The 15624-nt window shown below is 39.9% G+C and overlaps 2 protein-coding genes across 3 annotated transcripts; both read left to right on the top strand.

The window, feature by feature from the left end:
- Positions 1–6426: 6426 nt before the first annotated feature.
- On the top strand, positions 6427–10458 carry LOC116132756 (signal recognition particle receptor subunit alpha homolog). Of its 2 annotated transcripts, XM_031418422.1 has the most exons (10): positions 6427–6581; positions 7097–8088; positions 8307–8391; positions 8506–8601; positions 8715–8867; positions 8956–9063; positions 9170–9289; positions 9594–9719; positions 9825–9908; positions 10139–10264. In XM_031418422.1, exons 2-10 carry the CDS (start codon positions 7118–7120, stop codon positions 10262–10264), a joined length of 1869 nt encoding a protein of 622 aa, XP_031274282.1. In that variant the 5' UTR covers positions 6427–6581; positions 7097–7117. The 2 variants fall into 2 exon arrangements, with proteins under 2 accessions (XP_031274282.1, XP_031274281.1); XM_031418421.1 differs by lacking the exon at positions 6427–6581 and having other exon boundaries at positions 7118–8088; positions 10139–10458.
- A 560-nt stretch (positions 10459–11018) lies between these two features.
- On the top strand, positions 11019–14359 carry LOC116132757 (signal recognition particle receptor subunit alpha-like). The gene is made up of 9 exons (XM_031418423.1): positions 11019–11989; positions 12208–12292; positions 12407–12502; positions 12616–12768; positions 12857–12964; positions 13071–13190; positions 13495–13620; positions 13726–13809; positions 14040–14359. The coding sequence occupies exons 1-9, from the start codon at positions 11019–11021 to the stop codon at positions 14163–14165; spliced, it is 1869 nt and encodes a 622-aa protein (XP_031274283.1). The 3' UTR covers positions 14166–14359.
- Positions 14360–15624: the final 1265 nt, after the last annotated feature.

Below are 15624 nucleotides of genomic sequence, written 5' to 3'. Positions count from 1 at the left end.
GCAAAACCAGTTCGCTAGAAACGAAGAGCAATGGATCCGGAGCGGTATGCCGCCTTGAAATTAGAAATGGAAAACCTCCTCCGAAATGGGTCCATCCGAGAGGCACCTGACCTGGGTTTCCAACCCAGTTCTGGTAAAGAAGCCAAATGGCAAGTGGCGAACCTACGTCGACTTCAGCGACCTTAACAAGGCATGCCCCAAAGACAGCTTCCCTCTACCAAGAACTGACCAGCTCGTGGATGCCACCTTAGGGCACGAGCTGCTAAGTTTCATAGACGCATACTCAAGATACAATCAAATTCTGATGTATGGGCCAGACGAGGAGCATACGTCCTTCATTACAGACCGGAGTCTGTATTGTTACAAAGTTATGCCTTTTGGCCTCAAGAATACCGGTACGACCTACCAACAGTTGGTTAACCGAATGTTCTCCGACCAGATCAGAAAGACAATGGAGGTCTATGTGGATGACATGCTAGTCAAATCCCAGGTCGCCTCAGAGCACACTGCGCATCTCGCCGAGATGTTTGACATCCTTTGGTTGTATAGAATGAAACTGAATCCTCTCAAGTGTTCGTTCGGAGTATCGTCAGGAAAATTCCTGGGGTACATGGTTAACCAGCAAGGGATAGAAATAAACCCTGAGAAGATTCAAGCTCTACTCGATATAGAGGGCCCGACCAGTAAAAAACAAGTCATGTGTCTTAATGGGTGAATAATGGCACTTAGTCGTTTCATATCGAGGCTAATAGATCGCTGCTTATTGTTCTTCAATGTCCTAAAGGCCAACAAGAAGTTCGAGTGGACACCCGAGTGCGAACAGGCGTTCCAAAGCATAAAAGAGCACCTCAGGAAACCACTTCTCCTGTCCAAGCCTTTTCCACAAGAAATCCTGCTCCTGTACCTGTCCGTCTCTCAATTCACGGTCAGTGCAGCTCTAATTCGGGAAGAGGAAAAGGCGCGATGGCCAGTATACTATGCGAGCAAGCGTCTGACAGATGCTAAGATACGGTATCCGAAAATGGAGCGATTAGCCTATGCCCTGCTGATCGCTTCCAGAAAGCTGCGACCTTACTTCCATGCCCATACTATACATGTAATGACCAGTTTCTCACTCAGGCAAGTCCTTCAGAAGCCAGAAGAATCGGGTAAATTACTTAAATGGGCCATGGAATTGAGTCAGTTTGATCTGAAGTACAAGCCAAGATCGACTATCAAAGGGCAGGCAGTTGCTGACTTTATCTCAGAATTTTCCTATCTTCCAAGTGAGCAACAGCCTGGCGAAGCCATTCAGGAAAATATTCAGAACCTGTCGACCTGGAGCCTTTAAATCGACGGGTCATTGAACAGAAAAAGGGCCGGTGCAGGTCTTCTCCTTGTGAGCCCCGAAGGTGCTCGCGTTCATGGCATTCTTTGGTTCGGATTTAAAACAACCAACAATGAGGCTGAGTATGAAGCTCTGCTCGTCGGGTTGCGATTGGCCAGAGAAATGGGTGCAACCACGATTAGTGTCTACAACGACTCCATGCTGGTCGTCAACCAAATTTTGGGGGAATATCAAGCCAAGGAAGAAAACATGGTCCGTTATCTGAAAGAAGCTAAGGCTGCACTCGAGCCGTTCAAACACTTTGAAATCACTCAGATTCCCAAAGATAGCAACTCTGTGGCAGACGCCCTGGCAAGGATAGCCTCGTCGTTGGATTCAGAAGCTCCAGATAGCATTGCTGTTCGGTTTGTTGAGGCTCCAAGTATCAACCCGACAGAACAAGCCGTGAATGTGACGCAATCAGATTCCTGGATTACTCCCATTTTCTAGTACCTCAAGGATGGGATTTTGCCAGATGACAAGGTCGAGGCAAGGGTCCTGCGAACAAGATCTACACGTTACACCCTCATCGGGGACCAGCTGTACAGGAGAGGATTTAGTGCCCCTCTCCTCCGATGTGTAACCAGCGAAGAAGCAGACTACATCATGAGGGAAATTCATGAAGGGATCTGTGGTAATCACACCGCCACTCGGTCTCTTGCGAACAAGGTTGTTCGTCAATGGTACTATTGACCCCGAATTCAAGATGACGCTTACAACTTTGTAAAGAGGTGCGACAAGTGTCAGCGGTTCGCCAACATACCGCGAGCTCCTTCCCACGAACTGATAACTATGATTAGCCCTTGGCCTTTTTCTATGTGGGGGATCGATCTCATCGGTCCCATGCCAGTTGGAAAAGGGGGAGTCAAATATGCCGTGGTCGCGGTAGATTACTTCACCAAATGGGTAGAAACCGAACCGCTAGCCGCAATCACGACCAGAAAACTCAAAGACTTCATTTTCAAGAATATTGTCTGCCGCTTTGGAATTTCTCACACCCTCATATCGGATAATGGAAAATAATTCAACAACGAGGAATTCAAACAGTTTTGCGACGAGCTGGGCATTCATAAGAAATTCGCCTCTGTCGCAAGACCACAAGCAAATGGCCAAGTTGAAGCTGTCAACAAAACCATCAAGTACACTCTGAAGGCCAAACTTGGCGCAGCTAAAAGAAATTGGGCCGACGACCTCCCCGAAGTCCTATGGGCGTACAAAACAACTCTAAGAACCTCCACCTCGGAAACCCCCTTTTCGCTGGCATACGGTTGCGAAGCAATGATTCCCATTGAGGTAGGAACTGGTTCACTTCGGAGAGACTCGTACAATGAGACCGACAACGAAGCACTCATAAGGGCGAGCCTAGACCTTGTTGAAGAACATCGCAACAAGGCTTCGCTAAGGATAATAGCCTATCAGCAACACACGAAGAAGTTCTTCGATTCAAAGGTCAGGCGAAGAGACTTCCAGGTCGGTGACCTGGTGTTAAAAGAAGTTCTTCTCGGAACTAGGGAACCAAGTGCGGGAGTTTTAGGGCCGAACTGGGAAGGTCCGTACCGCATTGATAAAGTAATCAAACCGGGGACTTATCATCTCAAAAGGCTAAACGGTTCCAAGGTACCCCGAGCCTAGAATGCTGAGCACCTTCGGCCATACTATTAGTAATTCCGAACTTAGCTTTCCTTGTAAATTAATTTTTGATTTTTGTAAGTCATTTCTTTGTAAAATTTTATCTTGGGCGTTTGTAACAACCTTTGTATGTGATCCTTTTTGTGCATATGAGTTATGTTATCTTTGACTCAATGAATGTAAGTAATCAAAAAGTACTCATGTATAATGAAACGAACAGAAATTGTATAAGTAAAAAATGTGAATTTTATTAATAAGGAGTACAGTAGGCAAATTTACGTGGACATCAGGTCGACGTTGTTGAAATTTACGAACTGCTCGAATGATTCCGAGAGTTCGCATTTTAATAAGGTATAAACCACCGGTTGTAGGTACTCCGACAGGTTCCCTAGCGAGTCCAACACTGGGGTATCCTTCTTCGCACCTTCAGTAGCGACCGCGTCAACCATCGGTTCCTTGCCCGACCTCCTTCCAACGTCCTTCTTCGACCTCTTTAGCTGCTCACCCTCAGATTCGGTCTCTGACTCCTCGACCTGAATCTGCCTCATCTTCTTTCGTTGAACCATTGTTTTCATCCTCGGGCGAGTAGGCGACGGCTGGGAGACCTTCGTGGTTTGCGTTGGCACGTCTTCCATAGGCGGTTGTTGCAAAGTTCCGGAAGGTCGCGCTGGTTGGCCCAAGGTCGCTCCCTCAGCCAAGGGGACGGTTTGAGCAGCTTCGGTCGCCTTAGCTTTCTTCGACCGAGGAAAATTAAGAGGCCTTCGCCGAGGCTGCTCTGGCTCCTTTGGTGGCATGGTTGCTGCATACAAGACAACGTTAGTGAAGGCATTCTATTCCATGACCAGGAAGAGAATAGGTTAGCAGAGCTTACTCAGTGGAGGCTCTAACGACGCGCTTGCGTTAAAGAAACCGTATTTCCGTAAATTCGCGGCCGTCACAACTTTCTTCGCGTCGCGCTTGTCCTCAAGTAGGGAGCCGAAGTGCAGGATCCTTCTCTTATCATGGAGCAGCCCTATTTCGGTCGTCTTGTTAACTGTCAAAAAAAAAAAAAAAAAATCAGGTCGTTAGAACGAACACACTTCGAACGCAATCAGTTCGCCAAAACAAAGCAAAAATGAAAACGAAGAGAAAGAGGCATACTCGGTTCCTGGAAGCGGCAATGGCCATCGTAACGAAAGAAGAAAAACTTCGTTTTATAGGCCCCCGCATTGCTGGGATAACTGTGTATCCCGTCGGCAATGGTTGGTCACCTGGACAAGTAATACGAGTCCTTGTCCTTGCTCTTTTTCAGAAAATACGAGCAGTCGAGCTCCAAGGCGGTTAGCTCGCCCAACCCGTTTTCCTGACACGCGATGTACATTGCGACAGCAATGACGTATGCGTTCGGGGTTAGCTGCATCGGTGCAACCCCGAAGTGGTCCAGAAACGACCTGATGAAAGGGTGTAGGGGAATAAGTCCTCCACCCTTGATAATCTCCTCGGAGATCGCGGCCAGGCCGCTTGACGAATGCGTCAGGTCGTGGAAAACGTCCACCTCGATACTGTATTGGTTTATTACCCTCTCGAGTTCTTCCTCGATAAGTACCGAGAAAACCTCGAGAGGGATGCTAGGAGCACCCTGCGGGGATGAGCTAGTTCCCTGCTCGGATTTGGTTACTAAGGGGTCCATTTTGCCTGTTTGCAAAAGCGACAAGCAGAAGGGTTATTTGGCCTCCGTACGCTATTTCATACGATGACGTGGGAGAAACAGACTCCCCAATTCCCAAAGAAAACCCTAACATCCCGATTCGAGCTACCATTCATGGCTCGAACCCGACACAAGCATTTCGTCTCCGATGGGTTATTGAAAGACAGACGCCATTAACTCACAAAAATAATGAAACAATGGTAGAGAAGTCCTTACCTCTCGGAGTATGACGACTGTTTCTGCCTCAAATGTCGGAAAAATGCAGGTTTGGAAGACAAAGGTTCCTGGTTTATGAAAGTCTTTTGTTCTCTGTGAAAAAGGCTCTTGTGACATTGCCTGAGAACGATTTGAGGTTTTTATAGCGTGTGAATCGGCGTTTGGATTTCCCGAAATCGAAACGACGTTTGGGCGGCAAAAGTTTCTTGCCGTTGATCTCGACCACGTGTCACTCATCAGCAAAGAAGGGTGAACGAAACGACTGGATAAAGTCAAACTTTCATCCTTCTAGTTGAAAAGCTCAAACGACAACCATACCTCTCTCAGAGCATTAATTGCGTTTCAAATCCTCATTTAATGCTCTGATAAGGGGCGTCGTTCCAACGTAAAATGCATTTAATGTTCTGATAAAGTGCATTGTTTCAGCATACAACGCATTTAATGCGATTGGCTGGCATTTATCACGCACAGGACACACCTGTCAGTGCAAGGATTGCTTCATTAAATGCATCCCCATCACCAGAACAACGTGTGACGTCAGACGAGATCAGGTCGCTCGCCCTCTGCAAACGATGAACATGTGAGGTTGCGCTCATGAAAATGTCACTCCAACCTACTTTCGAACAGATCAGAATTTCCAAAAATCATCCCGCTGTGGCATTACCTATAGTTTCTAAGGTTCAATCCTCAAACCTTAAAAACTATGGGACTTCTGTTATGCCTAAAAAATACAAGGGCTGACGTCAGGTCCACTCAGCCCACAAAAGTCAGATCATTAGGACAACCACCGCCTGTTCTAGTCAGGATAGTGGGTGCACGTCAGACTAGTCAAGAGTTGTGGTGCTCCTACGTGTTCAATCCCTGCTCTAAATCGCGCAAATCACTCTGGAAGGTGGGCAATGTGACATAAAGAAGGATTTGTACGGATAATCCCACCAACTTACAGATTTAGTGATCATTGTCTCATGGCATCTGACTATAAATTGGAAGCTCATCTCTCATTGAAGGGGATTGGCACATGTTACACTTGATTAATTATCCTCTCTTTCCTAGAATTCTTAGCATTCAATACCTTGTAATATTATTGTAAAGTCAGTCAACTAAAAGCGACCTGACCTTTATCATCAATATAAGTATCAGTGGACATAGGATTTGCTACCTTAACATCCGAACCATTTTAAAAACTGTCCCCATTGCATTTACTATCTCTTTATTTATTATATTCACGTGTATCTTCTAGGTCATCATAATATTTCATACGTATGTTTCATTGGTGCAAAAATCACGCATCAACAGAATCACTCAAAATAAACAAGAAGAATTGACTCACAAGTTCGATGAAGAGGTGGGAGAGATAGAAGGCGGCTGCTATCTCTGTTCAAAGAATTTCATCGTTAATTAACAGGCTGATAAAATAACCATAAAATAACGTCAGTTTGACTTTTTTGCCCTTTATATAAGGGATATAATATCACCAAAATCAGGCTTCTACGAAAAGAGAACTGAAGCCTCTTTGACACGAAATTAGCACAAAATTGTCATTAAAAAAATCAAATTCCCCTATTTAAACCCAAACATTCACCGACCTTCCCTTTGATTCCTTCTCTTTCTCTCAGCTTTCTCCCATTTTCTTTTTCTCTTTTTGGAAAAAAAAAAAAAAAAAAATCAAAAACCAAAAAACAGGTAATTTATTTATTTATTATAAATTTAATATTTTTTTCATCATCTGGGTTTGGTTCTTATAGCTATTGATTAGATCTTGAAGTTTTTGTTTTTGGGTTTTAGATGTCAGATCTTTTGTGTTTTGATTGAAGTTTTTTTATGTTTAGTCGAACAGAAATCTTGGAATTTGAATTAGGTTTTGTGATTATAGACTGTTTCGGGATTTTGATTTTGATTTTTTGTAGTTTTGTTATCAGTTTTTTGTATTTTGAATAATTAATCATGGTTGATTGTTGTGTTATATTGATTTATTTTGTTTTTTATCTGAATTTGATTTGCTGTAATTTAGATCTAATCCCGGGTTTGGTTTAAATTTGGATTTTTAGTCAAACCAAGATAAGGAAAAGGAGTTCTACTACTAAATTTGATTGTTAGTTTGTGGAATAATTCTGTCTGTTTTGAGTTTTTAGTTTAGAAAGTTTTGATTTTTATGATTTTGGTACAGAAAGTTTGAATTTCTATGTTTTTGATTGCAGGGTGTTTGTTGAAATTCCATAATGTTAGAGCAATTGCTGATCTTCACTAGAGGAGGGTTAATCTTATGGACTTGTAAAGAGCTTGGGAACGCTCTTAAAGGTTCTCCGATTGATACCCTGATTAGGTCATGTCTATTGGAGGAGCGATCTGGATTGGCATCGTACAATTATGATGCTCCCGGTGCTGCATACACCCTCAAATGGACCTTCCATAATGAGCTTGGCCTGGTTTTTGTTGCTGTGTATCAGCGGATACTTCATCTGCTTTATGTGGATGATTTGCTTGCCATGATGAAGCAGTCTTTTTCAGAGATTTATGATCCGAAGAGAACGGTGTATAATGATTTTGATGAAACGTTTAGGCAGATTAGGATGGAGGCGGAAGCCCGGGCTGAGGAGTTAAAGAGATCAAAGCAAGTGGGTAAGCCTGTTAACAATGTTAAGAAGCAAGGAGGGAAGGTCCAGAAGGTTGGATTTGAAGGAGGAAACAAGAAGAGTGAAAATGGCTTGGCAAATGGTGATGGAGATGCTGATCATGTCAAAGGACGTAAGTTGGGGAATGGACTCTCCAATGGTAACCACGTTGACACTGAAGAGTTTAGGGTAGCAGGTGATGTTAAGGGTAAAGAAAATACGAGCTCTAACATAGGGGCTTTTGATGTAAGTAAGTTACAGAAATTAAAGAGTAAAGGTGGTAAGAAAACTGATACTGCTGTTGTTAGCAAGGGTTCAAAACCGGACCCTAAGAAAAAAATAACAAAAAAGAATAGAGTTTGGGATGAATCGCCTCCAGAGTCCAAATTGGACTTTACTGATCCTGTTGATGGAAATGGCAATATTGAGGTTGAGGTAGCTGATCACGGCGAAAGTATGATGGACAAAGAAGAGATTGTCAGCAGTGACAGTGAATCTGAAGAAGACGAGGAAGTGGAAAAGAGCGGCGACAAGCCTGATGCTAAGAAGAAGGGCTGGTTTTCATCTATGTTCCAGAGGTAAATTTGTTTGATGACTTCCTTTTAGTTCATCAGCTTTCTATTGTTATTTATGAGTTGGGGTTCATCACTTTTATTAGCCAAATTTGGAATCTGCTTGCCTCTTGGTTTTATGAGGAGCTACAGTTGACTAGAATATTTAAAATTTTTAAAGTCCAGTTAAATTTTAATTTAATTTCATCTACTTTTCCTATTTTCGGCAATGTTTTTGTGTTCAGTATTGCTGGAAAGGCAAACTTGGAGAAGGCAGACTTGGAACCAGCTCTCAAAGCTCTCAAGGATAGGCTCATGACCAAGAATGTGGTATGTTACTCTATTCCTGAATATTTTTTTTTTTTTATATGTATTTTAATTTTTGATTTTTTGATACTCAATCTTAGGAAGCTGCTAACGAGTTGAGTATTGTGACACTGACAGGCTGAGGAGATTGCTGAGAAACTGTGTGAATCAGTAGCAGCAAGTCTTGAAGGTAAAAAGCTGGCATCTTTTACAAGGATCTCTTCAACGGTTCAGGTTCGTAATTTTCATATTCTTGTTCTTTTAATGTTTTATTTTCAATTTTTTTCTTTCTTTTTCATTTTCTTGTAAGGGCAATAATATATTAATATGTCAAATTCTGATTGCAGGCTGCAATGGAAGAGGCCCTTGTTCGTATTTTAACTCCAAGGCGCTCCATTGACATATTGAGAGATGTTCATGCTGCCAAGGAACAACGAAAGCCTTATGTAGTTGTTTTTGTCGGTGTTAATGGAGTTGGAAAATCTACCAACCTGGCCAAGGTTTAAGCTGATCACCTTGTTAGATTCTCTAAATTATTTTGTTTCATAACTTCTGATCATGTAGGCTAATGGCAAACTTGACTTGCAGGTTGCTTACTGGCTTCTCCAGCATCAGGTCAACGTTATGATGGCTGCCTGTGACACTTTTCGGTCAGGAGCTGTTGAACAATTGCGCACTCATGCACGCAGACTCCAGGTATAAGTTGGTCACTCTTTAATTTTCTCAGGGTTATTTGACCTCTTAGTTGGTATGTGGCACTTACACGGGCACTTATACGGTTACTTATGATGACACTTGTCAGATCCCTATATTTGAGAAGGGCTATGAAAAAGATCCTGCCATTGTTGCGAAGGAAGCTATCCAAGAGGCCACTCGCAATGGCTCTGATGTTGTTCTTGTTGATACAGCTGGTCGGATGCAGGTATTCTCTAAATTCTGCTGTTTTGTGTTGCATATGTATTTAGATATTGTCTGGCAAGCACTTTTAAGTCCTATCAACAAGTTTCTGGCAATATTCACTTGATTTTTCTTGATTAAGAAAGGAGAAAAAAAAAAAAAAAAATGCCATTGAAGTATGTTTCAGCATTAAGCCAATGAGATCATGAATACCGATCAGGCTGTTTGTGAATAATAGGATCTTTATATTCAATGTAGATTTATACCATGGTTTACCGTGCATGATTATCTACTGCTGTATTGTTAACATCTATACTAATGCTTTTTAGGATAATGAACCACTAATGAGGGCTCTCTCAAAGCTTATCAATCTCAACAGTCCTGACCTTGTCCTGTTTGTTGGAGAGGCTCTTGTGGGAAATGATGCTGTTGATCAACTGTCAAAGTTCAATCAGGTTTGGTTTATTATTCAGGATTTTTATTCATCGTTGTTTACCATGTCATTTTTGTTATGTTAATCATAAAGTATCTTTTGTATAAGCAATCCCTTGTTCTTGCAGAAATTGGCTGACCTGTCGACTTCTCCTAATCCCAGACTGATAGATGGGATATTGCTCACTAAATTTGATACAATTGATGATAAGGTAGGCAAATCTGTGCACGTACAAAGAATTTCTATGTTTCAATTTAATCTCTTATCTTGTTTTCATCTTTATCTTTAGCGTGCTCTACATGGGTAGGGCAGGCTTTCCATTAACTCAGTGCTTTGGTTTTTGTCGCATCATCTATGTTTGACAAGGGAATTGATATGTTAGTGGCCAACAAGCTTTTGGCATTTTAGCACTCACATTGCTTTTAACTGAAATGGATGTAGGTAGGAGCTGCATTATCGATGGTGTATGTTTCTGGAGCACCAGTGATGTTTGTCGGCTGTGGACAGTCATACACCGATTTGAAGAAGCTGAATGTCAAGTCCATCGTGAAAACGCTGCTGAAATGATACTGTCTCAACCCTGTTATGTGTGCTACAATGTTGTGAACTGTTTATTGCTATGACCTTGTTACTTTTGTTGGAGGCAAGTCAGTCCCTTGCGGCTGTAATAAGTTAATATTAATTTTAACCTTTTTTTCCTTTTTTATCTTCATACTGGAGCCTTGTTTTCATGTATGTGAGTCCTGTGTAGATTTGGTTAATCTCTGATATAGATTTAGAAAATTTTAGAATGGCACCAAATTCTGCACCTTTATTGTGTTTTCGGATATAAAAGCGATTACTGGATTAAGCAATTAGATTACCGGATTCTTGTTTTTGGGTTTTAGATGTCAGATCTTTTGTGTTTTGATTGAAGTTTTTTTATGTTTAGTCGAACAGAAATCTTGGAATTTGAATTAGGTTTTGTGATGATAGACTGTTTCGGGATTTTGATTTTGATTTTTTGTAGTTTTGTTATCAATTTTTTGTATTTTGAATAATTAATCATGGTTGATTGTTGTGTTATATTGATTTATTTTGTTTTTTATCTGAATTTGATTTGATGTAATTTAGATCTAATCCCGGGTTTGGTTTAAATTTGGATTTTTAGTCAAACCAAGATAAGGAAAAGGAGTTCTAGTACTAAATTTGATTGTTAGTTTGTGGAATAATTCTGTCTGTTTTGAGTTTTTAGTTTAGAAAGTTTTGATTTTTATGCTTTTGGTACAGAAAGTTTGAATTTCTATGTTTTTGATTGCAGGGTGTTTGTTGAAATTCCAGAATGTTAGAGCAATTGCTGATCTTCACTAGAGGAGGGTTAATCTTATGGACTTGTAAAGAGCTTGGGAACGCTCTTAAAGGTTCTCCGATTGATACCCTGATTAGGTCATGTCTATTGGAGGAGCGATCTGGATTGGCATCGTTCAATTATGATGCTCCTGGTGCTGCATACACCCTCAAATGGACCTTCCATAATGAGCTTGGCCTGGTTTTTGTTGCTGTGTATCAGCGGATACTTCATCTGCTTTATGTGGATGATTTGCTTGCCATGATGAAGCAGTCTTTTTCAGAGATTTATGATCCGAAGAGAACGGTGTATAATGATTTTGATGAAACGTTTAGGCAGATTAGGATGGAGGCGGAAGCCCGGGCTGAGGAGTTAAAGAGATCAAAGCAAGTGGGTAAGCCTGTTAACAATGTTAAGAAGCAAGGAGGGAAGGTCCAGAAGGTTGGATTTGAAGGAGGAAACAAGAAGAGTGAAAATGGCTTGGCAAATGGTGATGGAGATGCTGATCATGTCAAAGGACGTAAGTTGGGGAATGGACTCTCCAATGGTAACCACGTTGACACTGAAGAGTTTAGGGTAGCAGGTGATGTTAAGGGTAAAGAAAATACGAGCTCTAACATAGGGGCTTTTGATGTAAGTAAGTTACAGAAATTAAAGAGTAAAGGTGGTAAGAAAACTGATACTGCTGTTGTTAGCAAGGGTTCAAAACCGGACCCTAAGAAAAAAATAACAAAAAAGAATAGAGTTTGGGATGAATCGCCTCCAGAGTCCAAATTGGACTTTACTGATCCTGTTGATGGAAATGGCAATATTGAGGTTGAGGTAGCTGATCACGGCGAAAGTATGATGGACAAAGAAGAGATTGTCAGCAGTGACAGTGAATCTGAAGAAGACGAGGAAGTGGAAAAGAGCGGCGACAAGCCTGATGCTAAGAAGAAGGGCTGGTTTTCATCTATGTTCCAGAGGTAAATTTGTTTGATGACTTCCTTTTAGTTCATCAGCTTTCTATTGTTATTTATGAGTTGGGGTTCATCACTTTTATTAGCCAAATTTGGAATCTGCTTGCCTCTTGGTTTTATGAGGAGCTACAGTTGACTAGAATATTTAAAATTTTTAAAGTCCAGTTAAATTTTAATTTAATTTCATCTACTTTTCCTATTTTCGGCAATGTTTTTGTGTTCAGTATTGCTGGAAAGGCAAACTTGGAGAAGGCAGACTTGGAACCAGCTCTCAAAGCTCTCAAGGATAGGCTCATGACCAAGAATGTGGTATGTTACTCTATTCCTGAATATTTTTTTTTTTTTATATGTATTTTAATTTTTGATTTTTTGATACTCAATCTTAGGAAGCTGCTAACGAGTTGAGTATTGTGACACTGACAGGCTGAGGAGATTGCTGAGAAACTGTGTGAATCAGTAGCAGCAAGTCTTGAAGGTAAAAAGCTGGCATCTTTTACAAGGATCTCTTCAACGGTTCAGGTTCGTAATTTTCATATTCTTGTTCTTTTAATGTTTTATTTTCAATTTTTTTCTTTCTTTTTCATTTTCTTGTAAGGGCAATAATATATTAATATGTCAAATTCTGATTGCAGGCTGCAATGGAAGAGGCCCTTGTTCGTATTTTAACTCCAAGGCGCTCCATTGACATATTGAGAGATGTTCATGCTGCCAAGGAACAACGAAAGCCTTATGTAGTTGTTTTTGTCGGTGTTAATGGAGTTGGAAAATCTACCAACCTGGCCAAGGTTTAAGCTGATCACCTTGTTAGATTCTCTAAATTATTTTGTTTCATAACTTCTGATCATGTAGGCTAATGGCAAACTTGACTTGCAGGTTGCTTACTGGCTTCTCCAGCATCAGGTCAACGTTATGATGGCTGCCTGTGACACTTTTCGGTCAGGAGCTGTTGAACAATTGCGCACTCATGCACGCAGACTCCAGGTATAAGTTGGTCACTCTTTAATTTTCTCTGGGTTATTTGACCTCTTAGTTGGTATGTGGCACTTACACGGGCACTTATATGGTTACTTATGATGACACTTGTCAGATCCCTATATTTGAGAAGGGCTATGAAAAAGATCCTGCCATTGTTGCGAAGGAAGCTATCCAAGAGGCCACTCGCAATGGCTCTGATGTTGTTCTTGTTGATACAGCTGGTCGGATGCAGGTATTCTCTAAATTCTGCTGTTTTGTGTTGCATATGTATTTAGATATTGTCTGGCAAGCACTTTTAAGTCCTATCAACAAGTTTCTGGCAATATTCACTTGATTTTTCTTGATTAAGAAAGGAGAAAAAAAAAAAAAAAAATGCCATTGAAGTATGTTTCAGCATTAAGCCAATGAGATCATGAATACCGATCAGGCTGTTTGTGAATAATAGGATCTTTATATTCAATGTAGATTTATACCATGGTTTACCGTGCATGATTATCTACTGCTGTATTGTTAACATCTATACTAATGCTTTTTAGGATAATGAACCACTAATGAGGGCTCTCTCAAAGCTTATCAATCTCAACAGTCCTGACCTTGTCCTGTTTGTTGGAGAGGCTCTTGTGGGAAATGATGCTGTTGATCAACTGTCAAAGTTCAATCAGGTTTGGTTTATTATTCAGGATTTTTATTCATCGTTGTTTACCATGTCATTTTTGTTATGTTAATCATAAAGTATCTTTTGTATAAGCAATCCCTTGTTCTTGCAGAAATTGGCTGACCTGTCGACTTCTCCTAATCCCAGACTGATAGATGGGATATTGCTCACTAAATTTGATACAATTGATGATAAGGTAGGCAAATCTGTGCACGTACAAAGAATTTCTATGTTTCAATTTAATCTCTTATCTTGTTTTCATCTTTATCTTTAGCGTGCTCTACATGGGTAGGGCAGGCTTTCCATTAACTCAGTGCTTTGGTTTTTGTCGCATCATCTATGTTTGACAAGGGAATTGATATGTTAGTGGCCAACAAGCTTTTGGCATTTTAGCACTCACATTGCTTTTAACTGAAATGGATGTAGGTAGGAGCTGCATTATCGATGGTGTATGTTTCTGGAGCACCAGTGATGTTTGTCGGCTGTGGACAGTCATACACCGATTTGAAGAAGCTGAATGTCAAGTCCATCGTGAAAACGCTGCTGAAATGATACTGTCTCAACCCTGTTATGTGTGCTACAATGTTGTGAACTGTTTATTGCTATGACCTTGTTACTTTTGTTGGAGGCAAGTCAGTCCCTTGCGGCTGTAATAAGTTAATATTAATTTTAACCTTTTTTTCCTTTTTTATCTTCATACTGGAGCCTTGTTTTCATGTATGTGAGTCCTGTGTAGATTTGGTTAATCTCTGATATAGATTTAGAAAATTTTAGAATGGCACCAAATTCTGCACCTTTATTGTGTTTTCGGATATAAAAGCGATTACTGGATTAAGCAATTAGATTACCGGATTAAGCGATTACTGGACAATAGATTTCGGTTGGTTGATACAGTTCTGAGTGTAGAACTTAAAAAACCTAATATTGATGACAGACAATTCTTTTTGAAACCTTCGAACTCATTTTCATATTTCTTCATCATCCTTCTCCAAAATTAGAAGCCATAGTTGTTTAGTTAGAAACAGAAGTTGCTGTTATGATGCAGTTTCACCCTTCAATTGCCGTATGTATATACCGGCGTGATCTGGCAGTGGCATCTCAATGTTAATGACCTACTGTAATGACGGCGAGCAAAAATTAATTAATTTGAAAAAGATTTTGAACATAAATACATAAGACAAGCAATTGAAGTTGTTTACCATGTGTTCAGCAAGATCTTCGATGGTCTTGTTGAGGTTATGAAATGCAGAGTCGTGGTGAAAGAAGTTAGACCATAGCAGTGGTGGTGAGGTGACCGTAGGAGAAAATGATGCCAAACTCTTCGCCGTAAATTTTTAAGGTGGTCAATCTGCATTTATTCAAAGTGGTCAATCTGCATTTATTCTGGTTATGTATTCCTATGGAATGCACTCAATGCAGTGGACACCATTAAAACTTTAATCAATAAATAATTTACTAATTGCAGATCCTTAAGTTCAAAAGCACGAATATTCAAACCCGATTTTTTTGATTAATGAATAAAACTATAGTTATATAGAAAATCATCAAAATAATTTATTAATGGTATTTTTATAATTATCTTGAACTTATTTACATATTTGTGTGTGGTATAGTTTCATTATAAATGTCATTAAGTTTGCATTTCCTTTTATGATTGATTATATCATATATTATTATGATTATAATTATATATTATCACCAATTGTGGATGTTTTTATTTTATTAGATTAATAGACAAATAATCTTTACCTTTAAGATCCAAGAACATGCAATAAATTTTTAATCGATGAATGCATAAATAATAATATTATACCCATAACCTTTTTATAAAAACTTTCTCTCGTAAATTTATGTGGTAAAAGATAATTAAGTGAAAATTTATTTTAAATTTAAAACCATCTAATCATTTTTTCCACATAAGTTTGTAAGAGTAAATTTATATAAAAAAATTGTGGGTATAATATTACTTGTATATAAATTGCAACATAATAAACAATTTATAATAATATTT

This window comes from Pistacia vera, unplaced genomic scaffold, assembly GCF_008641045.1.
Source record: "Pistacia vera cultivar Batoury unplaced genomic scaffold, PisVer_v2 Contig260, whole genome shotgun sequence".
Taxonomy (NCBI): Eukaryota; Viridiplantae; Streptophyta; class Magnoliopsida; order Sapindales; family Anacardiaceae; genus Pistacia; species Pistacia vera.
The sequence above is the reverse complement of the archived record's forward strand: the minus strand, read 5'-3'. Positions and strand labels throughout refer to the sequence as shown.